Genomic DNA, 26,685 nt, shown 5'->3' with positions numbered 1-26,685 from the left:
ATTTCCAGAAATGTCCATGTGGAGATTATTTTTTTGGCTTAAAAATGATAAAAATTGATTTTTAAAGAAACGATGAAAAGGAATGTTATTTTTTGTAATCCAGCATTTCATAATAATGCATTTTGTCAATTTAACCTTACTTTCATATTGGCTGTCAGCTAGAACAGTCAGTAAATGAGCAAGGTCTCTTAAACAAGGTCTGTTTTTTTATAATTATAAACATAGTCTTTCTTACTCATATCTGAAAGTGCATTTTGCATAAAAGCATATTTTTAAAGCAGTTTTTTAACAGATTCTCAAATCTGAAAGATGAAATTTTGACTTTTTCTGTCTTGTCTCTGTCTAGTTTCAAGCTAAGAATAAGTCAAAATGAAAAGAATACATATGAGAATAAGGGTGAATGCTAAGTTATAGTTAACTATTAAACATTTCAAAAAGATGGCATGAGCAGTTCTAAAAACTTCTTTTTGTTAGAGAAATGTTAAGTGGACAGTAAAAGTGGTTTACAAAATAGTTACATATAACGAGGGCTACCCTTCACATATGGGTCTATGTGTATATGCAGGAAAAACTCTGGACATTCACCCCAGATGTTAAAACTGATTTTTTTTTTCTGGGTCTTGGGATTTCACGGGTTGATTATTTCTGTTCACCTATTTGTATTTTCTGATTTTCTTACAATGAACATGTATTTTGGTCATAAGACAAAGGGGTTTTTCCCCTCTTCGTTCTTTCTTTGGATTGTTTTCTTAAATGTTACAGAGAAAGGAATCTGGAGTGGAGGGGAGGACCAATGCAAAGACCAGAATAATTGCAAATGAAAGGTTCTCTAGACTGAACAAAATATGGGGCAGGAGTCCATTTGATACTGGATGGGGTTTTTGTTTGTTGGCTGGTTGGTGTTCGTGTGTGAGTGAATTATTTTTTGTTGTGTGGTAAAAATGCAATCATAGAAAAATAATTTGCAGTTGTTCTGAAAATGGACTTTTTCGGTTGTTGCTTCTACAGACCCTTCTCTGAGAAATCAAGGTTTAGGCTTAAAGCAATTGTGCACTGGGTAGGAAGGGCCAGTACAAAGTAAGGAGAGGACGTAAAGATCTCTGCCCTTAAAATTACTATTTTTCTCTCCTCGGTTAAATTTGAGGCCTCTTCTCCTCTTGTTTATTTTCTTTCCTTTAACAAATACCTAGAGCACTTTTTCTGTGTTGATTAAATCATAGGAGAGGAAAGAAAAGTCAGCCCTGACCTAGGTGCTAACAATCTAGTTGAGAAAACAAGGTACACATTGGAAAAGTTAACTAAAAATACAGGGGCAGTATGCATTTAAGCATTAAATGACTGAACAGTGAAGTCCTCCAGCAGTTAAAGGAGTGGCTGGTAACTTTACTATGGTCATGGTCTAGATCAGTACTGTTCAACTGAACTTTCTACAGCAATGAAAATGTTCATACTGTGCTGATTAAGACAGTAGCTACTAGCCATGTGTGGTTACTGAGTAGTTGAAATGTGGTTAGTACAATTGAGAAAATGAATTTAAAAATTTTTTAATTAAAATTTTAAATAGCTACATATGGCTGATGACTACCATATTGGGGAGTGGTAGACCAAGATCTGGAAAAAGGTATCAATAGTGAAAGGTATCAATAGTAATAGGAATTGTCCTGTTACTTGAAGAAAGGGGAGGATCTGAGTAGCTGAGAATAAAGAAAAGCATTCTAGAAGAAGAAAAAGCATGAAGAAGCTGTACTCAGCTCACCTTGAAAGTATGAAAGTGCCCAGTGTTTGGATGGGGGATTGTGATGTGTCACTATGCTGGGCAGACCATGCAGCTGAGAATTAGGATTTGAAGCTGCAAGTAATGGGGAGTCGTGATTACTTCTGTTCAGTGGATAATAATAGCTCTTACCATATGGCAGGCATTATTATATTGAGTGCCTTACATGGATTGTCTGATTTAATTCTTATAACAACCTTTTGAGGGGAATGAAGAGTCACCTGGTGGGACTGTAGAGGTAAGAGATAAAGGCAGGTAAGAGAAGCAATTATAACCTTGGAAACATGTCAAAAGTACTAAGGAAGGTGAAGGATGTAGAAACTAAAAAGCCTCATTTAAGACATTAGGAAGTTAGACTCAACAGAACATGTGGAGGGTGAATGGAAAAGGGAGTGAGACAATCTTTATCCTTAGGGATACTGATGAGGACAAAATCCTGGGAAGCACCAATAATTCTGGGGTGACTGAAAGCAGCTGACTTAGTAGACAGATCTTGAGAAGGATGTAGTTGGCAATGGAAACAGGTTAGTGGAGTCAAGAAATCTGATGGGGAAAAGGTTTTCAAGAATCCTAGAGGTAAGTTAATGATGAGGATGGTGAAGTGGCAGAGGAACATGGGAGAGTTAAGGTAATGCTGACAAAAACTGAGGAGTCAAGAGGAGGAAAGTCTGTTGTAGAAGGGAGATACGGATTCTGTTCCTGACATGTTGACTGGAGGTAACGAGTCCTCTGGATGATGATGCCTTGCTAGTTGGGGGGAATGTGAAGCTGGTTTATGAGACACATCAAGGCTGGAGAGGGGCAAGTTTAATGTGTTCTCACAGTAGAGCAGGTAAAGGGAAAAGAGAAGGTTGAGGATAGAAGCTGGGACGAATGCTCATCCACATAGGTGACTAAACGAGAAAGAAGAGCCAGGAAGGGAGAAGGGGTGACGGAACCATACCATGGCAATGCCTTGACGGTGAAGGAAGAATTTTAAAAGTGAAGGTTAGGCACAATTTTCATGTGTTGCATGATAAATAGTGATGGTGTGAACCCACCCGGAAACCCATTCCGGAGGTCAAGGAAAAAAAGAGTGAGAAAAGGGTGACTGAGTTTATCAAGGAAATCCTTGGAGAAACAGGAGGAACAAGTGCAGAGGATTTGTTTGGGCAGTTTGGCCATGGAAGGACTGAGAGGAAAAGGGAAACAGCTTGAGGAGGGTTACATGAAGGTTTCCCCCATGTCCCCAGGTCAGCTGGCAGCTTAGGAAGGGAGAAGGGACACTTCTTCCTTTAGGTATTTGACAACAGTTAACAAAATGGATGCTACAGGTAGACATACTTTGAGAAGAGTGGCAGAGGGTGCTGGAGTTGGATGTTTTTCACTTTCTCAGTGAAGCCGGAATCAGGGCCACCTGCCAAGAAAGGAGAAAGGAAATCAGGTTAGGTGGGGAAGAGAAAGAAGATATGTAACAGCAACCGTTGGGGCTGCCCTTGAGAATTACCAAGAAATAAATTACAGGATTGGGTGCTAGACCAACATGATTCCATGACTTTAAACTGCCATCTCAGATTTACTCCTGGGAACTGACAACAACAGTAACAACCACCATCACTATTTATCGTGTGGTTATCACGTGCTTCTGGGTGTTTACACAAATTATCTCACTTACTTTTCCTAACAATGACGTGAAGTGTTATTAATTCTGATTATTTCCAAATTATAAAAAAAGGAAATTGAGGCTCAAAGAGATTTTACCTTAATTAAAAAAAAAAAAGAAGATTTCATACTATGTTGCCAGACACTGTTCCACGCACAGAAAAGACGGGCAAGGGGGCTGCCTTCGTGGAACTTTATTGAAGAGGTGCAAACAGAAAAGTAAACGAATAATTTAATCCGATCATTTCAGATTTTAATAAATAGAGCGAAAAGAATAAAACTGGTAGTATAATAGGTATTATAATAAATGATATAGTTTATTACATCCAATGGAGGAGGGAGTGCGGGAGGGTAGAAGATACATTAGTGTGGTCAGGGGAGGACCCTCTGTGGGACAAGTGTGCTAATGACAAGGTGGATGACAAGGTGGAAGAGATTTCCAAGGCCAAAGAAAAGCTAAGGACAGAGGCCCTGAAGCAAGAACCAGCTTGGCTCCTCGTGCAGGTGCAGCTCAGTGGGCAAGCAGGTATAGGCCAAGGTTGGAGGCGCCACGGCAAGTCAAGGAAAGGATTTACGCAAAGGGGGTTACTCCATCCGATTCAAAGGAGTAAGGCGCCGAAGAGGCAGGGGCCAGGCCGTCAGGATCTCCGACGCGAATTTGCATTCCGCTAAGCTGCCCGCATTAGACGCGGGGTGAGGCAACCGGTCAGGAGAGGCTCCAGGCCTAGGGGCCAAAGGGCCGAGGCCTGCGGGGGTGGAGGTGTGAGGCGTGTGACCTTCCAAGTGTCGCAAGAGTCGAGACAGCACCGCGGACCGCGCCCGGCCAGCAGGCAGCCCCCCTCTCCCGCCCCAGAATCACCCCCGCCTTCCATTCTCTTTAGCGACCCTCGCCTGCAGCACCACCCACCACTCCTGGCCAGGCTTGATTTTTCCTCCGGGGTGGAAAGTCGGTCTTCCAGAACTTCGGAACGACAGTACCCCCAGGAGTGATGGGGGATGAAATAACTCAGGGCTAGAGCGAAGTCCTACGGGAAATAGACCTTTTTATTTCTGCCTTGTTTTCCCTCTTGGCGTTCTAGAAACGACTTGCTTCCCGGGATGCTCTCCAAGTCACCCCCTCCAACAGCGAGCCTATTGGTTTGGCCCCTAGTCTCGGATTGGCTGAAGGGTTACGCCTCGGCCAGGGATTGGAGGATGTTTGTTCCTTACGTATTCCCGGCGCCCATTGGTTCGTTTTCCCCGTTTCTGGGCGGAGTGGTTCGGGACGGTTTCCACCCTCTTGTTTACGGAGCGCGTAGTTGTAGCGCTCTCAAATCTCTGGGGCTGTCTCCGAAGTTCCCTATTTAGCTCTTCGGACCAATTGGGTCCTTGCTCCACCCTCTCCCGCTCCCTTGCACGCCTCCCGTGTGGTACGGCCCACAGCTTTAGAGCGGCGGCGCAAGCGGACGCTCTTCGCGTTCCTCCGCCCGCGCTCGCCGGGTTGTCCCCCCCTCGAGGGTGCGCTTGGTACGGCCCGCGCCTCCTCCTTCTCTAGCTGGGGTGGTTGCCTCCCCCTCGGGTCGGTGGCGCTTGGTGCCGCCCGGGAGAACCAGGTCATCGGTCGGTTCCCGTGAAAACAAAAACAATCGGCGGCGCCTAGGCTGGCAGCCGAACGCGGGGATCGGGGGCGCGGGGCCGGGTGGGACCAGCGAGCGGGAGCAGCGGCGACGCGCCGGGGTCGGGGCGCCATGGGGGAGGCGGGCACGGGCTTCGCCGGGGTCCCCCGGCGCCGGGGCTAGCGCGTCCGCCGCCTCGGCCGCCCGCGCCGCCCGCCTGGGGGACGAGGAGCAGGACGCGGCCTCGGCCGGGCCCGGGCCGAACGGCTGCGGACACCCGGGCACCGGGGAGCCGAACGCCGCCGCCGCCGCCTCCGGGATGGATCAGTGCGTGACGGTGGAGCGCGAGCTGGAGAAGGTGCTGCACAAGTTCTCAGGCTACGGGCAGCTGTGCGAGCGCGGCCTGGAGGAGCTCATCGACTACACGGGCGGCCTCAAGCACGAGATCCTGCAGAGCCACGGTAGGGCGGCCCGGGTGGGCGCGCGGGGCCGGGCCCACCCGCCCGCGTCTCTCAGGCCCCGGCGGGCTAGGAGGGTGCCCGGTCCCGCCTTCCCCGGGGCGCGGAGACCCACCAGGCCCCTGTGACTTTTTCTCCTTCTCTCGCCCGATTTGTCTCGAACCTGCCCCGTCCTCGTTGTTAATTACGAGTCAGCGCGAACCCACCCGGAAACCCATTCCGGAGTCACGGGCTCCAGCCCGGGTTAAACGGGGTTGGGGGCCGGTCCTTCGCACCTGCAAACTGCTACACTCCCGGGGTGGGCGCTCCTCGTCAATTGCCTTGGGCCCAAGGATCTGGGCCATGAGAGGGTCAGTGCAGCGAGCCCCCCTCCTCCCCTGCTCCGAACACTTAGCCCGGGGACTTTCCTCGCCTTTCTTCTCTTTTTTTTCTTTCTTTTTCTTAAATTAGAAACTCGAGTGTTATTCTTAGCTGTGGATTAACGGAACAGCCGCTCCTGCAAGTCCATGATTTGACTCTGTGTAGAAGTAGCTTTTCTTCAACTCCGCAGCGGCACCGACACGATTCCTAGGAAACTGGCTAAATCAAACTGTTCAGCTCTCCTAGCCTGCGAAGAGACAGAGGCAACTCTCCGGAAACACATTGTAACATAAGTTGTTAGTTAGTTGCGTTACCTGGTCAAGTTTTTACTTGATTTCCTTTCAGAAAACAGATTTTCTCTAGAAGGGGTTTCCCCTATATTATTGCCCTGGGCCCTGGGGGCAGATACGTTGCCAGAGTTAACTTGTGGAAGCTGGTTGGGAAGGGTTTTGGGTTTTGGTTTTGTTAAAGGTCTGGTATCCTTAGATTAAAATATCCATAGTGTTTTATCCATCTGGGATGGGCCCCAAATCCCATCCCAGATGGGAGCAAGAAATAAAGGACTTTATTTAATGGATTTATTGAAGAGGTTGGGAGGTCTCAACTCAGAGGCTGAACAGAAGTTTCTGACAAGGGAGGTTTGGTAGCTGGGGTGATGTCGATACTGTGGTAGGAGCGATTGAGGACAGTGGCAATAGCCGAGCTTCTCTCCACCTCTCCTTCCTTCTTGTACACCTTCCTTTCCCAGACTGCTTTCAGTTGAGAGTTAGTGCTCATCCATGGTGAGGGAGTCTTAACAGCAACATCTCATCGTGGACACTGGCAGTCACGTTTGAACTCCGGGGAAGAAGCAAACCAGAGACCATAGTGGGGGTACGACTTGGAATATGAATATGGAAAAATGAGCAGACCTAGACGGCTGCCTGTGATGGGGAAGGAGAGGTGGAGTGGGGTGGGACTCCTGGCAAGGCTCTGGTGAACTTGGTTTTGGACAAAGTTGGCCTTGAAAGGCCAATGAAGATAGCCAAGGGCATAATGTCTACTGGTGGCTGAAGATGTATAGATGGAGTTTAGGAGGAAAGTAAGGTTTAAGATGGTTTCCTGGTGTCATTCCTACAGAGGAGAGTGAAGGAGATTACTTAGGCTGCAGGGAAGAACGACTCTAGGATCTAACCACAGGCTTGAACTCCTGTTGAAGAGCGGAGGGCCAGGAGGTGCCCCCGGAAACAGAAAGGACAGGCTTAGAAAAAGAGAGGTTGGTCAACTCGTATTTGCTATTGGGAGTCAGTGACCCTCTTTGCTTGCAGTTTCATAGAATTGTTAAAATAAACTAGGTGACTGGGAGTTAAGAAAAATAATGCAGATTGAGGGGTGAGGGGCTGCTTAAGTAATGGGGCTGAAGGTGTGCCCCCTCTGCCTTAAACTGGAGAGGAGATCTTTGTTTTGTTAAAGACAGAAAGGGAAGGAGTGGGTGCAGGGTGCAGACTTGGAGCGGTGGAAGGAACATTTCATTTTTGGGGACCAGGTCAGAGATTGAGGGCTTGGATAGGCAGAGCTTGAGAGGCAGAAGATGGAAAGTAAAATCCCTTTCTTCCATGAGAAGACAGAGGGCATATTAATTGTAGGGAAATGTGATTGTGAGCCTCATTTTAGGGGATTTGGGGCCCATCCCAGATGGGTAAAATAATTTTGAGAACTTGCTGAAGCAGGAATGTGTTTTAGACCTCTTTGCTTGGGAACTTTTCAAGGAACTTAACGGTCAACGGGGTATTAGCCACAGAGTTTGCTGTGCTATTCAGTCTGATGTGGTGAATTGTGTGTGTTCCCTCTTCAGCCTCCTATTTTTTAACCTTCTTGTCTACCAAATTGCAGTCTTAAATTAATAATCTCTTTGATTTTTAAAAAATTCTTTAGTAATAGGATTAAGTGACTAAAGGCAGCTATAAAACATGAAAGAAAAATAAGTACCACAAGTGCCAGGTCTAGTTTTCAAAATAAAGTCTACTTTCTTATGGTGTTCTTACATATAAAAACAACAGACATCATGCTTTGCTATCTGGGTTATGGTATTTTTCAAAGCAGGTAATTTCTAAAGTTCTTTGCAGGGTATTACATTGAATCTTAGATATACCCTTCTCAAAGTCATATCGACTGAAATCTGAATTTGGAACTCCATTTTCAAGTTTAAAGGGAAGTTTGCAAGGCTCTGAATGTACCTGTCTGGGCAAGTGATCTGGTGGCCTCTGGTGACCTGAGGGAGGGGCTCCAATTGGGACCCTCCATTAGGGCTTGGGATCTCATTCTCTGGGCTCATTTGTGGTGATATTCTTGTAAGAATGTGGTGTGAATAAAGTAGAATCTTGGACTTCATAGATCCCCTAGTTTGCATCATACTGTTGGTGAGTGACTGCCTGATTTAGAAGTGTCCATTAACGAGGGTCAGGGGATCAGGTCAGTTTTGGAGGTTGAATTACACTTTCTTATGTTTAAATTTCTTTTTTCTAAAGTTGTGAGTGGACAGCTATACCAAGTGAGGACAGTTAGGATGGTTTGTGGTGGAAACTGATCAAACATCAGTGGAGTTTAATTTGTAAGCCCATTGACAACCCAGGTCCACTCTCACCACTCTGATTCCAGATCGAAAACACTGCCCAAAGGGTGCTTGCCTGGCCTGCCCTAAGATCTCTCATTTGCTCTAAATTGCCCCATGTGGCATTTCCTCAACTCTGAGGGAAGAAGAGAGCACTGTTGTCATTTAGTTGTATCAGCTCTTCAATGAGAGTTTCCCTGTGAGTGTGAAGTTCAGTCTAATTTAAGAATCAGTATAGTTGACGCCGTTGATGCTGTTCGGCGATTGTTCACAGAGTGCCCTTGATCTCACGTGGATGCTGTGCTGGTTCTTCTCAAACTTCCCTCACGCATGTGCACTCTTATTTTTCAAATGGATTCACAATTTCACCTAAGTAGATTTATCCTCATTTTAGGCGGTGATATTTGTGAAATCATAGATTTGATGTGTTAGGTATAATCAATTATGTATTAAAAATAAATTTGTAACTATTAAAATATTACTTCACATACAACTAAAGTCACCATTCACATCAGTGGTATTGGAACCACACTTTGGACAGCCCTTGATTAACAGATAAATGGTATAGATACATTTTGGTGATTTGACTTGTGATGATTTATTATCTTTTTTTGGCAAGTATATTTATATTTTGTTTCTCATTGTACTTCTGTGGTGAAAGGGAGAACATAAAAGAACTATATCATGTATTGCTGATACTCTAAATTCATATTTCGTGATAGAAAATTAGGCTGAAACAATTGGGTAACGGCTTTATGACATGTATGTGGTATACTTGAAAAAATTATAATCTTTGTAAGTGTAAAGGATGTACAGTATTTTAAAAAATTATTATTTTTAGGCTGTTATTAAAGGGAGTTCTCATATAGTTTCTGAAAGTGATTCTCAAGGAATTTTCTAAATTTAAAATTGTATTTATTTTGAGTAGATAATACATGTAAATGGTATAAATTCGAATGATAAAAAAGGATACCCAGTAAAAAAATCTCCATCTCAGTCTTTCTTATTCTTGGACCACTTCACAGCCAGAGATGCTAGTTTCCAGAAAAAATTTTAAGAGGATTCAGGGAAATGATAATTTATCACTTTTTATTTTTTCTTTGAAGCATTGGACCTGTGGTTCTACTTACTGTGATTTAGGCTTAGTATTATCTCAATTTGCAAGTTTGTAAAGACAATTTCATTTGTGGGTGTGATCAATACATATTATCATCTAAAACAAACTCCGTGTGTGTGTGTGTGTGTGTGTGTGTGTGTGTGTGTGTGTGTGTGTGTGTGTGTGTGTGTGTGTGTGTGTGTGTGTGTGTGTGTGTGTGTGTGTGTGTGTGTGTGTGTGTGGTCTGACGCTTAGTAATAAAACTGTTTTAGGGCTTCCCTGGTGGTGCCGTGGTTGAGAGTCCGCCTGCCGATGCAGGGGACACGGGTTCGTGCCCTGGTCCCGGAAGATCCCACATACCGCAGAGCGGCTGGGCCCGTGAGCCATGGCCACTGAGCCTGCGCGTCCCGAGCCTGTGCTCCGCAACGGGAGAGGCCACAACAGTGAGAGGCCCGCGTATCACAAAAAAAAAAAAAAAAAAATCTTTTAAAGTATGATCCTCTATCTTTATTTAACTCTTTGGAGAATCAAAGAGAATTTAGTTACTATCTGCAGAATTGCTTCCTTTTTTTTTAAATTTGAGGGTGACAAATGAGAAGTAGGCAATTAAACATGAAAGAAAAAACAAAATAGATGATCATGTTTTAAACTAATTTTTGTGGTATTGTGTCAGTAGACAAAAACCAGAGGTCCATGGTTGCATGTTAGGCATACCTTTGCATTCTAGAATTTGGGTTGTATATACTACATACATATTGAAAAGTATGTTTATTTATATATGTAAATTCTCTGCTTTTCAGAGCCTACCAGTGTTGAGTGTACTGTGTTGAATGAATTGTAAAAGGATCAGGGTTTGGTGGACTGGTGCTTTGTCTTTTTATTCACCTTTATTCTTTGGTGTACTTCAAGTAGACTATGTAGCTTGGTCTTCCATTTGTTAATCAAACTTTTTGCTAGACAAGACACTCCTGAGAGAATAATACCTTTAAAGTTCTGAATTGAATAAAATTTGACATCTACGTTAAACATCTAGTCTGGAAGGTAGCAGATAAGTAGGTCAGAAAAGTTTGCATGGATAAACAATAGCCATTGTTCAAATACTCAAGGAAGAGAATAGACCAGTCACCAAGCTACTTGGGCCTATTTTATATATGGTGAGAATAATAATAATAGGTTAGTGTTGGTGTTTTCAGTTGGGTTTAGAAGCAGATTTAACTGTCACCCATTCCTTTTCAGGCTCATTTAGGAGATATTCCTTTGTCCTTTGGCGCCATACTCATTCAGACTAGTATATTACTCAGGATCCTTTTGGTTGCAAGTGGCCGAATAGTTTTAATTAAGATGGAATTTGTTGACTCATAACTAAAAAGGCTGAGGTTAGGTTAGCGGCTCCAGGGGCACAGAGGGTGTTGTGAGGACTGATTTTGGTCTCTTCCTCTCTCAGCTGTGCTTTCCATGGTTGGCTTCATTCTCAGCAGAGCTTTTTCCACATGGAAGTAAAGATGGCCAGAGGACTCATGTCATCCTTGTACTGCTTGTGATCCCAGATACAGGAACATGACTGTTTTCTGTATTTGCAACAAAATTACCGGGGAATATCTTTATTGTCTTGGTTCAGGTCATAAGCTTTTCCTGAATCAGTAACTGGGCCTGGTGGGTGGAGTCCATTAGCCACCTTGGGCTGTGCTTAGCAAATGTCAGATGTATGGCCATGTGATCCACTGTTGCTCAGAGGGGAGAGTTCTAGAAAGGAAGACTTGCACACCCAGACAGAAGTGATAGATGTCTGTGATAGTTGAGCAGCTACAAGTTACATTTGATAACAGTGTTCTTTGAGATGGTTTCTTTATTAGCTTTTGCCTTGGCTTCTAACTGTAATGTTCATATAATTCAAATACTGAGTTGCTGGTATGACTTAATCTGTAGACTAGAGAATACAACTCAATTCATGTTACCTTTGGGAACTTATTTGAAATTGCTTTAATGATTGGTATAATTTTCCTAGGGTTATCTTATCTCTTAAGTAGTTTCAGACTCTGGATAATAACATCGGTAAGGGAGAAACTTGCCAACACTTCTGTGATACTGTCATACTAGAGTTAGTAGAGAAATTTCCATTGTTTTCATGTCTTAATCTTAGTAGTTCGAGTAGTGAGAGTGGTGTTTTAGGCAAACTACTATTCACTTGGGATATTAAAACTGTCTTGTTTTTATTTTGGGCCCTGCTTCTTGATCTGTAAAATCTTTGAAAATGACCCCAAAATGCAGTTGAGGGGAGAACTGTTGGGGGGGGGGCCCTGGCCCTGAGTTGTGTACATGTAACTCCCAGAAGCTGATAGACACCAGGGAGGTGATGCTCTCAACAGGGCGTTTCATCTGGCCTTCCTCTTAGATTCCGTGCAGTCTAATGCCTCAAAGAACAGAGACTAGGATCTCTGGCAGAACTTGAGGCTGTTAGAAATAAGCTTTCATCTTATTTGGGAACATTGTTCAGGGAGTCCATAAGGCTTATGTTGCCAAGTCTTTCTCCACTTAAGAGGCCTGGGCACAGTGTGTTACCTTTGATGAGTTTGTTGTATCTGTGGAATCCATATAGATTTAATATCTTAGTATTGGTATATGAAGACATTTGGGAGGAGATAAAGAGAGACTTCTTTAAAAAGAAACATTGTATACATGGCCTCAGTCCTCCAGGAAGGTGGAGGCTAGTTCAGGAGGTAAGAGGATGAGTCTGTGCTTGTGGAGAAGAACATAAAGCTTTGTCTGTCCTTGAGCTCAGGAGATCTGGATTTGAGTCCTTGTTCTGCCACTTCACTGGTTCTACAATCTTGCATAGCCTCTTTCCTCTTCAGTAGACTGGTAAGTTATATTACGGAGTTATGGGAATTAAATAGATGATATGAACTGGCTTTGAAATCTGTAAAACAAGGTTTACTCGTTTTTTTGTTGTTGTTTGTTTGTTTTGCGGTACGCGGGCCTCTCCCTGTTGTGGCCTCTCCCGTTGCGGAGCACAGGCCCCGGATGCACAGGCTCAGCGGCCATGGCTCACGGGCCCAGCCGCTCCGCGGCATGTGGGATCTTCCCGGACCAGGGCACGAACCCGTGTCCCCTGCATCGGCAGGCGGACTCTCAACCACTGCGCCACCAGGGAAGCCCCTACTTGTTATTTTTAAGGTCTGTACCTTTAAGCAGTGTTAAGCAGTGTTTTAATTGAGACACTCTGACTATTTAGATATCTTTATTACTGGTGTTTGTTAACTACCATTCTATATCCAGTGGTCTGCTTAACACTGTAAGGCAGAGGTCCCCAACCCCTGGGCCAGGACGTAGCCGGTTAGGAACTGGGCTGCACAGCAGGAGGTAAGTGGCGGGCCAGCAATTGAAGCTTCATCCGTATTTACAGCCGCTCCCCATCACTAACATCACCGCCTCAGCTCCACGTCCAATCATCAGGCATTAGATTCTCATAGCAGCTCAAACCCTACTGTGAACTGTGCATGCGAGGGATCTAGGCTGCGCGCTCCTTATGAGAATCTAATGCCTGGTGATCTGAGGTGGGGCTGAGGTGCTGATGCTAGCGCTGGGGAGTGGCTGCAGATACAGGTTATCATTAGCAGACAGATCTGACTGCACAGAGACCATAATAAATCAACTTCTTGCAGACTCATATCAAAACCCTATCAGTGAGTGGCAAGTGACAATTAAGGTGCATCTTATGGAGTAGACTGGACATAAGCAACACACTTCAGGTGTCACTGTCTCCATCACCCCCAGATGGGACCATCTCGTTGCAGGAAAACAAGCTCACGGGTCCCACTGATTCTGCATTATGGTGAGTCGTATAATTATTTCATTATATATTACAAAGTAATAATAACAGAAATAAAGTGCACAATAAATGTAGTGCACGATAAATGTAATGCGCTTGAATCATCCCGAAACCAACCCCACCCCCCGGTCCGTGGAAAAATTGTCTTCCACGGAACTGGTCCCTGGTGCCAAAAAGGTTGGGGACTGCTGCTATAAGGAATATTCAAAAGCTATACAAAACAGAGTCTTCAAGGAGCTGTATTTGGATAATGAGGCCAGACTTTTACATTTGAGAGGGGAAAAAACCATGGCCATAGCACAGTACGCTATAATAGATAAGTGTTTCTGCTTGGTATAAATACTAGCAATTCAGAGAAATGGGAAGAGAGGACCCCTTAGAAGGAGCTGCTTGGAGGTGGGCTATTTCAGTTGAACTGTAGAGCACTTGATCAGTAGTTATTAATCACCAAGTATATGTGGAACTAGGCTAAGTCTTGTGGAAGTTACAGAGGACAAGCAATCGTCCTCATCATGCTGTAAGAACTTCCTGAGTAGTTGGGGAGATGAGCCCAGTATGTTTTTACAATGCAAGGCCATGTGTAGAGGATAGGCCAAATGCTGATTGAATGGTACCAACAATAGGGTAGGGTTTGAGACAGGGACAGACTCTTCTAACCTGTGGGAAGTTTCAGTAACAGACTGAATGTGGAGAGTGGGAATATAGGGCGGGCTGCCAGGAGAGGAGGTTGGCGAGAACAAAGGTGTCCTGGGAACAGTGAAGGACCATAGTGGGGAGATAAGAGTAAAAAGAATGAAAATTAAATTGGAATCAGGTTTTATAGGGTCATGGCTATCAGGGAAGGTGGTAGACTGGGAAGATACTGAATGACTTGGGGCAGGGGAGGGAGGTGCATCTTGAACAGGGAAGGGACAGGGACATGATCTGAGACCAGTTAGCACTTAAGTTGATCGGAGTTGGGAGTGAGGTTTGACTAGAGGCAAGAAGCCTAGTTAAGGTTTATTGTCAACCTCGATCTGATGAAATAGGCACCTGTTTTGGGGTAGCGGTGGTAGGGATGGAGACCCATGCGTGGGCTCTCCTGAGGGAAGGAGTTACCAGGACTTGGTGCAGAGTAGGAGAGAAGGGCTGGAAAAATCAAAGGTTAATCTAAGGTCTGAGCATGAATGACAGGTAGACAATTATAGAACCAGGAGGAAAATGGGAAGTTTAGGAGAGGGGAAGGTAGAAATTTGGGTTTGATTTTTAAATGTGAAACTCACATTCAAATGCTAAAAGAAGCCCTATCTGGTTCACCTATTCATTTCAGAGATAAATAGATGTCTAGAGATTAATTCTCTATATTTCTAATTTGAACGGAGCGAACAGGCTCTCTAAAAATATCTTGCAGACATTGAAAAACGTGTGCCTGCATCTTCCTCCTCTTCTCTGGGTAGTTCTTGCCTCACAGGCTACTGTAGAGCGTCACCTTTCAAACTTGTGCCCGTCGTGTTGGACTTGCTCTCTGCTCCAGGAGCGCTGTTAGTCTGTACCACGTCACTTAGCTCTCAAAGATAAATTTTTGTGTTTTTGTTTTCTCTCGTGGTTGGTTTTGCAGCCCACTAGGCTGTGATTTGGTGCAGTGGATCAGAACACCTGTCTGTGAATCTGCCTTTCTGTTCAGAAAGGTCAGAGGTTGACCAACAAATACTATCCTTTACTTGGTACATTTGCCAGTACATTTGTACATCACATATACCAAAAAGTTTGTTTTGTCTTCAGAATGTACTGCCTCTAGAAAAAATAAATGAGTGTTTTCTCTTTGTGCCTTTTCCTTTTCCTCTGAGTAAATCTCTGATGAGCAGCTGCTGTGTTCTAGGTGCTGAGGTAGCTCATAAGAAGCTCAGAACGTCAATAGGCCACAGTTTGGTTTGCTACTCACAGTATGAAGTAGCCCTTTTATTATTATTTTTAATACCAGCCTTACCTTTTAGAGTTTCAAGTTTTTCTGTTTTAATATCTTGCAAGCACATCCATGTTCATCTTGTCCACAACTTCTTTAGAATCAGTCTTGGACTCTTATCCTTTATCTCCTTTTATTCCCATCCTAAATTTCTTTTTTTCTTTTTAAGCTTTTTTGTCTTTAGTCATGCTTACTGAGATAATATTTCATTTTATTTTAATTTGGTTTGGTTCGGTTTGGGCTTTTGGGATCTTAGTTCCCTGACCAGGGATCGAACCCGGGCCCCAGCAGTGAAAGTGCCGAGTCCTAACCACTGGACCGCCAGGGAATTCCTTCCTATCCTAAATTGCTTAATCTGTATAGAACACTTAATCCATACCCTCAACGCTGCTGACAACATTTAGCACTCAAATGTTCATTGACTCTTAATGTTGTGATTTGTCCCTCCCCTTTTTAAAAAAAAATAAATTTATTTGTTTTTGGCTGTGTTGGATCTTCGTTGCTGTGCACAGGCTTTCTCAAGTTGCGGCAAGCAGGGGCTACTCTTCGTTGTAGTGCACGTGCTTCTCATTGTGGTGGCTTCTCTTGTTGTGGAGCATGGGCCCTAGGTGTGCGGGCTTCAGTAGTTGTGGAACGCGGGCTCAGTAGTTGTGGCTCACGGGCTAGAGCACAGGCTCAGTAGTTGTGGCGCACGGGCTTAATTGCTCCGTGGCATGTGGGATCTTCCCGGACCAGGGCTCGAACTTGTGTCCCCTGCATTGGCAGGCGGATTCTTAACCACTGCGCCGGCAGGGAAGCCCCTCTTTAATTATTTTTTAAAGGAACGAATCTAGAATGAATTCTGGAGTATAGTTCTGTGAGGTCTGAGTTTTCATTTAGGTACAGTTAGGATTATGTTTAGTAAATGGATTTCTTTCTGTTTATCTGGATTAAAACTTGTGTGCCATTTTGCTTTCCCCTTAATTCCAAATTTAAAATCTCTGTCCATTTTATGAAAGCGGAGTTAACTTTTAATAACTCAGAAGAGCTCAATTGCCATATATGTTTTATTTATAAACTTGGATATTTAAATTTTTTCCTGCCTCCACAATATTCATAAAAGCGTTAAGTAAAGTCTTAGTGATTTCTGGGGAGTCTTATTTATTTCTACCAAACTGTCCTAATCCTAGGTGGTGAGGTTTTCAGCTTTTTGGGAAACGTTAATAATCGTCATCATAGCAACACCTTTCTATGTTGTGCCTCACCATCTTTTATAGAGTGGTCTCAATTATCATGAGTCTCATCTCTCACGTGTTTGACTCTTAGGCAGCAATGTACTTTGTGGTGTAGTTGATACCTCTAAACTGCCTTTTATGGACCAAATTAGAACTTTTCATTATCTACCGATGAGCAGACATATCAACTGATGGCATTTGTAGAGCTACCTACCAACCAGCTGTTCAGTTTTAACAACACTTTCTTAACTGTGTGGGTGTAATTTTTTGTGGTTTTTTCCCTGGGCTACCATAAAAATAAGTGGCAAACAAAATTGAAAATGCAAACGCTGAGTAGGGATGCAAACTTAGTTTTCAGTCTTAATGATAACATTGTCTTGCTTGTATTAGGTGGCCCAAAATGATGAGTAAATCATGTCACAAAGTTGTTCACATGGCTGTTTTAAGCCATGTGATTAGTAATGAAGAAAAATAATGGAACAAATATATGAGCAAAATAATCAAACTGTATTAAAAGTTATTTGTAAAACCAAGTTAAATTAGGAATTTTATAATTTTTTGCTTTGTGGGAACCAAATACCCTTTTTTTTTTTTTTTTTTTTTTCCTTTCTGTACGCGGGCCTCTCACTGTTGTGGCCTTTCCCATTGCGGAGCACAGGCTCTGGACGTGCAGGCTCAGCGGCCATGGCTCACGGGCCCAGCCCCTCCGCGGCACGTGGGATCTTCCCGGACCGGGGCACGAACCCGTGTCCCCAGCATCGGCAGGCGGACTCTCAACCACTGTGCCACCAGGGAAGCCCCTGGGTACACTTTTATAGGAACACATTATGTACTAAAGTTGAGAAGTATTTCATTTCTTTGGCAAGCTTTGGGATAATTTGCTTTTACAAACAAGGAAACTGTGGCTCAAAACACAAGCCTGTGAGTTCTTATTCCAAGTCTTCACCTACATGTTTAAGGGTATTTTTGGGGGAGTGTTGTTATTTGGAAAAGAGAAGGAACTTATAACTGGGGGGACTCTACTTTGTGAATGTGTTTTATTTGAAAATTGGTGTGTGTATTGATTGGTGTATTTATTTGGTGTTTGGGAAATTTAGGGTGCAATGCTCTTGGGAGTAGTACAGCTTAAGCATCCTGGGAGAGAGCAGAGGAAAAGCGAGCAGCTAAACGTGAAAGGTTGGCAGCTGAGAGGGCGTTGGTTCACGGTGTTGGTAGTGCCAGAGTCTCCAGTGCTGGGCTTGAAATTGAGACTGTGTAATACATGATCTGTTATTTTTCTGTTCATTCAGTAAATAGTTATTGAATGCCTGATATGTGCTGGTTGCCATGCTAACCGCTGGAGATTAAACACTCATATTTTCTACCTTCAAGTAATTTCGTGGGGGTGATAGACAAATAAATATTTACAATGTAGTGTGAAACCCTGATAGAGAAGTACAGGAAGCTATGCAAACAAATATTTTTCTAATTTACAGTTTCCGTGAAACTAATGGACACAAATCCTGAAATGGCTAGGCAGTGAAGCTGAAGGGGGGCAGAGCTTGAAGTCTTAGCTGGGCTCTATAAAAACAATTTAGGAGTTAACTCAAATATGTTTAATTTAGTTTGGCAGATGTCTGATTTTGGAGGAGACCATGCCTATTCCAATTTCTGAGAATATCATGCTTAAAATTTGTTTATAAAAGGTACTACTCTATTGCACTAAAAGAAAAATTATCTTTAACTTAGACCAACCATGTGTGTTGGTTCTTTGTTTGGATTTAAAATCTCTTACTGACATGCTAATTATTTTGCCTGTTGAATCAAGTCTAATAATAAAAGTGACCTTAAAAAAAAAAAGTACTTTTCTGGTGCAGCCACTTTGGAGGACAGTTTGGTGGTTTCTTACAAAACTAAACATTACTCTTACCGTGAGATGCGGCAATCAGGGCTCCTTGGTATTTACCCAAAGGAGTTGAAACTTAGGTCCACACAAAAACCTGCGCATGGATGTTTATAGCAGCTTTATTCATAATTGCCAGAACTTGGAAACAACCAAGATGTCCTTCAGTAGGTGTATGGATAAGCAAAGTGTACTTACGTCCAGACAGTGGACTAAATAAAAAGAAATGAGCCGTTAAACTGTACATGTATAGGGGCAACGTATATAGGGGAAATCTCAGTGCCTCCTCTCAATTTTGTTGTAAACGTTTAGCATGGCAACCAGCACTTACCAGGCATTCAATAACTATTTACTGAATGAACAGAAAAATAACAGATAGTGTATTACACAGTCTCAATTTCAAGCCCAGCACTGGAGGCTCTGGCACTACCAACACCGTGAACCAACGCCCTCTCAGCTGCCAACCTTTCACGTTTAGCTGCTCGCTGTTCCTCTGCTCTCTCCCAGTTTTATAACTGCTCTCAAAAAATAAAGTATTAGAAAAAAAAAGTACTCGTGGTGACTAAGTGGTGAGCACTGTCTCAGAACGATTTCTTTCATGTTTGTGTATGGGTTCTGAGTACAGGGAGGTCTATCGCATTGCCAGACACAGTTGGCACGGGACTTCATCCTGGGTAAAGAGTGGCCACTCCAGTGGCAAACCTGGAATCCAGCGTTCACCTTCATAGCTGGTTTAGTTATGGTAAAGATGGCTGTCACAGTAATTGCCCAGCTTTCCTCCTAGGAACTGAATCCAGTTAGATTTCTTTCACAGAATGGTTCTCCTTGAAGCACGTTTTGTTTTCAGACAAATAAATCAAAAGAACATTAGGACACTCCCTTCAGGACTTAGAAGTTTGGTCTCAGTCAGTTTGTTATTACAGTGATTTTCAAACCTGTTTTTACCTTTGGCTGCTTTCCACTGAATCCATTTGAAAATGCATTAGTGGAATCCTTCTCTCCGAGCAGGGCTTTCCCAGGGTTCTCTTTCAGATTATTCCATTATACTTTTCTTGGGCTTCCAAATAGTTTGTAGAAATTATTTTTCCTTGGGGCATACTGAAGACTCTCTCAGTGTTAATTAATTGACCTTATATTACTAGTATCTATCATTTATAGAAACTAAGTTGCTAAGATTCGAAAATATCGATGGATTTCAGGGATGGGGCATAGAAGTTCAGCTGGTAAATTCCAAATGCCCTCTCTCCAGCTTGGGCTCTGCTTTTCTGTTCCTTAACCATTTGCTTACTTTGTTGTCTACTGACTGTAGAAACAAACATGTCTGGATGGATAGGAGTTATGGTTTGCATTTTTTAGGTTTTTTAAAAAATTGAGTTACAGTTCTCATACCATAAAAATCACCCTTTTAAAGTGTGTATTTCACTAGCTCTTAGTACATTCAGAGTTGTGCAGCCATAACCATTATCTAATTCCAGAACATTTTCATCACTCCCAGAAGAAACCTCATATCACTAACAGTCACTCTCTATTCCACCCTTCCCCCACCCCCTGGCAACCATTAATCTCCTTGCCTGTTCTGGACATTTCATAGAGGTAGAATTAAACAATTTGTGGCCTTTTGTGTCTGGCTTATTTCACTTACTGTTTTCGAGGCTCCTCCATGTTGTAGCATGTATCAGCATTCCTTTTTATGGCTGAATAATACTCTGTCATATGGATTTGCCACATTTTGTTTATCGATTCATCATTTGGACATTTGGATTGCTTCCACTTTGGAGCTATTAAATGCTGCTATGAACATATGTAAGTTCGTGTATGGACATACGTTTTCATTTCTCTTGGGTATATACCTAGGAGTGGAATTCTTGGGTCATGTGGTAACTTTGTTTAACTTTCTGAGGAATGTTTTGTACCGCTTTTGCACCATTTTACGTTCCATCAGGAATGGATGTGGGTCTGAGTCTCTATATTCTTGCCAACACTTGTTGTCCATCTTTTTTGTTATAGCTATCCCAGTGGGTGTGAATTGGTTTCTCACTGTAGTTTTTTTTTTTAATATAAATTTTATTTATTTATTTATTTATTTTTGGCTGCGTTGGGTCTTCGTTGCTGCGCACAGGCTTTCTCTAGTTGTGGCGAGCGGGGACTACTCTTCCTTGGGGTGCCAGCTTCTCATTGCGGTGGCTTCTCTTGTTGAGGAGCATGGGTTCTAGGCACGCAGGCTTCAGTATTTATGGCACTTGGCCTCAGTTGTGGCTCACGGGCTTAGTTCTCCGCAGCATGTGGGATCTTCCCGGACCAGGGATCGAACCTGTGTCCCTGCATTGGCAGGTGGATTCTTAACCACTGTGCCACCAGGGAAGTCCCTCTCACTGTAGTTTTGGTTTGCATTTCCCTGTTGATTAAAGATGTTGAGCACCTTTTCCTGTGCTTATTGATTATTTGTATATCTTTTTTTGTTGTTGTTGTTTTGACTGCACTACACAACTTGTGGGATGTTAGTTCCCTGACCAGGGATTGAACCCGGGCCACGGCAGTGAAAGCGCCGAGTTCTAGCCGCTGGACCAGCAGGGAATTCCCAGTATATCTTATTTGGAAAAAATGTCTATTCAGATTCTTTGCCCATTTTTTTTTTTTTTTTGCGGTGCACGGGCCTCTCACCGCCGCGGCCTCTCCTGTCGCGGAGCACAGGCTCCGGACGCGCAGGCTCAGCGGCTATGGCTCACGGGCCCAGCCGCTCCGCGGCATGTGGGATCTTCCCGGACCGGGGCACGAACCCGTGTCCCCTGCATCGGCAGGCGGACTCCCAACCACTGCGCCACCAGGGAAGCCCCCAAAATTTAGTTTTGATGAAGTCCAATTTAATTATTTTTTCTTTGGTTGCTTTTGCTTTTGGTGTCATATCTCAGAAACCATTGTCCAATCCAGGGTCAAGAATGCACCCACTTTCTTCCAAGAATTCGATAGTTTCAGCTCTTACATTTCAGTCTTCATTCTATTTTGATTTAATTTTTCTCTATGGTATGATTCTTTTGCATATGGATAGCTCGTTATCCCAGCACCATTTGTTCAATATGACTTTCTTTTTAACTTTTTTCCCCCCTTTATTTACCATCAATCCAAATACTTATATTAATAGTGCCTGCAGATGTGCAAGGCATATAAGACTGTGGAGTATACAGTTTACAATAAGAACTTGTCTTCCCTTTGGGTCTTACATCTAGTTGAGAGTGATGGTGGCATATATACATGAAATTGTTAAATAGTGTATGATTCCGTGCCAGAGGAGTGGTGGAGAGAACAGAATTCATTAGGAACTGAGAAGACTGAGTAAGTCTGTGGGCAGAGAAGTTCATAGAGAAGATAAAGCCATTGACCTTAGATAAGGTTTAGATACAGAAAGACCAGAAATGGTCAGAGCAGAGCTTACTGAAGCAATTAGATTCTTTTGGCTCCAAGTATGTATGGGACACCTTTTAGACAGATTTTAAAATTTTCCTGGATTACCAAGTATTCTCTTAGCCTAAACTGTGTTATTAGAAATTGGAAGCACCTGATATATACTTTGTGCAGTTGTATTTAGAAGTGAGGGTAGTTTCTATTTTGGCCACCCCACATTGGATTGGGTACCTTATGGGCACTATCTCCAGTTTACTTATCTTTTTACTTCTCTCAGTGGTTGTCATTGAGTCAGACTTACTATATTCCCTCTTCACAGTCCCTACAATCTTCAAGATTCCTTTTCTTAAAACTCTGGAAAAACTATTCTTGTCATGGTCACTGATTACTTCTGTATTGTAGGTCAGTGGTCAGCTCTCAGTCCACATCTTACTTGGTACATAGCAGCACATTTGACGCAGTTGGTTACTCCCTCCTCCTTGGCACACTTTCTTCACTTGGCTTTTCAAACACCATATTTCCTTGATTTTCCTCCCACACCAGAGTTAGTATTTCAGTAGTCTTTGTTAGTCCCCTTTTCCAGTTCTACTTTGTCTTGGTCTCATAAACTTGGAGTTCCCAGGACTCCCTCCTTTTATCACTTCTGTGTGTCTGCCCCGACTCTCTCTTGTTGATTTCACTTAGTATCATATGTATGCCAGTAACTCACAAATTTGTATCCAACCTTGACCTTACTCTTGAACTCCAGGTTTATATATCCAACTCACTCTTACACATATGCACTGGGGTGACTCCTCAACATCTCAGCTTTCACAAGCCCCAAACTGAACTCTTTTATGTCTCCCTCCCCCTCATAACTGCTCAGCCTTTCATCTTTTTCATCTGAATTGAAGACAGCTTTGTCTTTCTGGTTGACTTGGGGTGAAAACCTTGGAGTCATCTGTGAGTCCTTTTCTTCCCTCATACCCAGTCAAAATCCTGTTGGCTTTGCCCTCAGAATATGTCCAGAATCCAACCACTTCTCACCACCTCCACACCTAACACCCTGGGCTGAGCCACTGTTCTCATCTGGATTGCTGCCACAGCCTCCTGACTCATCGCCCTGCTTCTGTCTTGTACTCCTATCATCAGCCAGAATGACTGTATTAAAATGTTACGTCAGTTTATGTAGCTGTTCTGCTCAAAACTTTGCAATGGGCATTCCTATCACTCAAAGAAAGTGCAAGGCAAAGACTTTACAGTACCAGAAAGGCCCTACAAGATCGGGACTCCCGCCCCGGTCTCCTGGGCTTCCTCTCCTCCTGATTTCCTTTGCCAGAAATCTACTTTAGCCACACTGGCCTCTTTGCTATTTCTTGAATAATCTAGGTATACTTCTGCAATAGGGCTTTGTCCCCCTCAGTCTGGAATGCTTTCCTCTGTAGGGGAGGAAGAATAATTTCCTTTCTACCCTTGCAAGTTCTTGGCTGAGAATACTATATTAAAAGACAGATTAACCAGTGAAAAACAGTTTGTAACATGTATACCTCATGTGTGTGTGGGAGATTCTCAGGGAAAAATGAGTAACTCAAAGAGGTGGCTTAGAATTCAGGCTTAAATACCATCTTCAGCTAAAGACAAAGGAAAGGTTGGTATGGGGAGGCCAGTAATGGAGAGGTTACCAGGAAAAGCACAATAAACAAGAATAAGGTTTGTTATACAGATCTAAGTCTGAGCTGTTGTCATGATAAAAAATTTCTTTAGAGGTTTAGAGCCATTCTTCTCTGCCTGGTACAGAGAGGGAGATACCCTTACAAATGGAGATTTATTTTATAAATTTAGGTTTCTTTTACCAAAGGGTAACTTCTACTCTGTTTTCAGAGCTTCTGTGTCTGCTGTTTCTCAGAATAATCAGGTCAAAATCATCCTTACGCCAAAGAAGCGATTTTGGGGTGGCGTATTCTGCTACCCTTCACCCCCCGCGAGGTCTCCACATGGCTAATTCCCTCGCTTCTTTCAAGTCTTTGCCCAGATGTCATTTTCTCAGTGAGGCCTACGATGTCCACCTGTTTAAGACTACAGTTGCTCAAGCCACATACCCTCCCCATTTGTTTCACTCTGCTTCCCCCCACCCCTGCCAGTGGCACGTATCCTTTTTTGTCGTACTGTATAATTGACTTACTTTGTGTTTATCTTCCTCACCAGAAGGTAGGTTTTAGGGCAGAGATTTTTGCCCGGACACTTCTGTACCTGTCACATAATCGAGTGCCCAATAAATAGCTGTGGAATGAATAAACATCCTAAGGCTACTGTACGGTCAGGCTTTTTTTTTTTTTTTTTTAATTTGGCTGCGCTGGGTCTTAGCGCAGCCAAATTCCTGATGTAAATTAAAGTTTAAGAACCACCGGTATGAGCAGGATTTCAGGAGCCAGGTCTGTTGCTTACAGGTATGGATGTGTAGATCTATGAGGTAATTGACAAGTATAACTGAATTTGTCCTCTCTTGGTTCTTCTCTTTGTCTTCCTCCTCCCTATTTCCTGAGGAAGTAACACAGGGAAAGAGGATATAAACGGTAGTAACTTCCAGTTGATTAGTTGTGTGTGTCAGGGTCCCCAAGACTACCTTTAGGTTCTAGCGATTACCAGGAGGATGCACTGGACTCAGCAGGTAGTCACACCCATACTTTGGGCTAACATTTATTACAGCAAAAAGACACAAGGCAAAAATCAGCCAAGGGAAAAGTGACATGAGACATAGTCCAGAGGAAACCAGAAGAAAGCTTCCAAGAGTCCTCTCCCAGTGGAGTCACACAGGACACGCTTAATTCCTCTAACATCAAATCCTAACGAGTGTGAAGTGTTACCTACCAGGGAAGCTCATTTAGAGACACGTATTCAGGTGTTTACTGGGTACTAGTCATACAGGCCCCCTCTGTCTAGCAGATACCGAAAGTCCAGGGATGCCAAGAAGAAAAGTAGCTCAGCACAAACCACACTATACAAACAGTTTAGGCACAGTGAGCCATTCTTAACCAGTTAGGGTGGTAGGAGCCCTCCGGTTCCAGGCCTGCTTGCAAGGTTGACCCTCGGCTGGCATCTGGGAACTTGGATTTCAGGAGGGTTCCTACCCCCTAACTGGTTCAGAGTGGCTCACTCTTGCTTACAGGTGGGGGTATGTTAACTCTTTTCTGCCCTGTTTCTCTTTTCACTGTTTTCATCATGGTATCCAAAGAAGTTTGTTTTTTCTTCTTTATGTAGAACATAAAGCATTTAGATTTACCTCTCTTTAGGAAATTTAGTAATAATCAAAATGTGGGAATGCCTTGGACAGTTTCAGTGGATTGAAGAAGTGAGTTTATTCATGTAGGCATATTTTCTGAAAAATGCCTTCACAGTAGTATTGTCTCCTGATTTTAGTAATTACAAAAGTGATTTATTTCATGGTAAAATTTTAAAATTTATTCCAAACAATAAAAAATTAAGATAGCTTTCTTAGAATTCACTTGAAAAATATTATCTATGAATGTGACCATCTGTTCAAAGCAGACACTGATTTTTCTTCACTTTACTTCCATCTTTCATGTTCCAAAGGGCCAATGTGTAACTTGCCATCTTTGGATTTGCTTTTGTGAATAACCAGTCTTCTTCCTTTCTTTCTTTTTTTATAGGTCAAGATGCTGAATTATCAGGGACGCTTTCACTTGTTTTGACACAGTGCTGTAAGAGAATAAAGGATACTGTTCAAAAATTGGCCTCAGACCACAAAGACATCCACAGCAGTGTTTCTCGGGTTGGAAAAGCCATTGATAAGGTATGGCGTTGAGGGGAGTGTCTGGCGTGCTTTAGCGTCATCCTTCATCTCCTGTCACTGCTTCAATAACATTAGCTGTCTCAGATTATTTTATGTTGTTTCTTTTATCCTTGCTTTTCATAAACTTTTGCACATCTGGTTTTACCGTGTTATTCAAGTTCCCTGTTGCTGTTATTTAAAAAACAAAAAGAAAACAAACCAAAAACCTTCCCTTTTTACAGCCTTGTTTTTTACCCATTTGCTTAAATGATTACCGCTCCTAGTGTCACGATGAGTAAATTTCCAAGAAATTTTCACTTACTATGAGGGAGTTTGTTTATAGAAGTAACTTTTCCTACTTCCTGAGTAATTCCCAGGCCATGACTCTGCCTCTGTTATGGGATGATTAGGATAACACGCTTGCATCTGTCTCCCCTGCATCATTCTAACTCTTGTTGTCTTCCTGTGAGCATGCTAGTCACTTTTCTCCAGTGTTGCTTTCTGTGTGAGTGGGTTGGTTGCTAGCTAGCAAAGCCTGTCACTTGTATTGGGCGATTTTTCTTTTTTAATTTTTATTGGAATATAGTTGCTCTTGCGACATCTCTTAAATCTTTAACTTGGTGGTTTGCTTTTAAGCAGTTTTCACTTTTAGCACTGGGCCAATTTTGCCCTTGGAGTTCATAGTCCTAGTGGCGACTAAGAGAAGTGGCCTAAGGTTACTGTGTGATACCTCTGACTCTTTCAGAGGAGTTTGAAATAGTCAAACGTTGGGGAGTTTGTGACTGGTTATGGACATTTTTGTTCACACATTGTAAACTTCCGGGAGGGTAGGAGGAACTTTTGGGGAGAGCTGTTTGTAGTAAAACCGGTCTTAATGAGCGGCTCCATATGTATACACGAGAACAGTAGCTGTAACGTAGAAACTCGTGGAATCCAGAGAGTGGCTGTAACTCGTGGGTAAGTCTGTTAGAAATAATCCTACAGAGCAGCAGTGTTGAAAAGCTAGGCTCGAGGCAGCCTCAGTGAGCACTAGATGCTTGTAAGGAGATGTGGTTAACTGGTAGGCACGGTGTGACAGGACTGTGAGTGGTGGGGCTCGGGGGACTGTTTGGGTAGCTGTGCCTTCGGAAGTGTTA

General features: G+C 43.1%; 1 protein-coding gene and 1 long non-coding RNA gene across 4 annotated transcripts in view; one reads left to right on the top strand and one right to left on the bottom strand.

Annotated features, from left to right (window-relative positions):
• Nucleotides 1–4,506, bottom strand: part of LOC132598255 (uncharacterized) — a 56,255-nt gene extending 51,749 nt beyond the window's left edge. For both annotated transcript variants that reach the window (XR_009566276.1, XR_009566277.1), the window contains exons 1-2: nt 4,323–4,506; nt 3,098–3,170 (exon numbers count right to left, since the gene is read on the bottom strand). This is a non-coding gene — a long non-coding RNA (uncharacterized lncRNA). The remainder of the gene's footprint in view (nt 1–3,097; nt 3,171–4,322) is intronic.
• Nucleotides 4,507–5,196: 690 nt separating this feature from the next.
• The window catches only part of RMND5A (required for meiotic nuclear division 5 homolog A), a 60,801-nt gene continuing 39,312 nt past the window's right edge, over nt 5,197–26,685 (top strand). The window contains exons 1-2 of one of the 2 annotated variants that reach the window (XM_030837433.3): nt 5,197–5,471; nt 25,428–25,570. In XM_030837433.3, coding sequence (XP_030693293.1) covers nt 5,330–5,471; nt 25,428–25,570 — 285 coding nt within the window. In that variant the 5' untranslated portion in view covers nt 5,197–5,329. Of the gene's footprint in view, nt 5,472–13,225; nt 13,347–25,427; nt 25,571–26,685 lie in introns of those variants that run through there. The other variant, XM_060309138.2, reaches the window with a different exon arrangement.

The sequence above is a fragment of the Globicephala melas genome, chromosome 12, assembly GCF_963455315.2.
Source record: "Globicephala melas chromosome 12, mGloMel1.2, whole genome shotgun sequence".
NCBI classification, from domain to species: domain Eukaryota; kingdom Metazoa; phylum Chordata; class Mammalia; order Artiodactyla; family Delphinidae; genus Globicephala; species Globicephala melas.
This window is presented reverse-complemented; position numbering and strand designations above follow the sequence as displayed.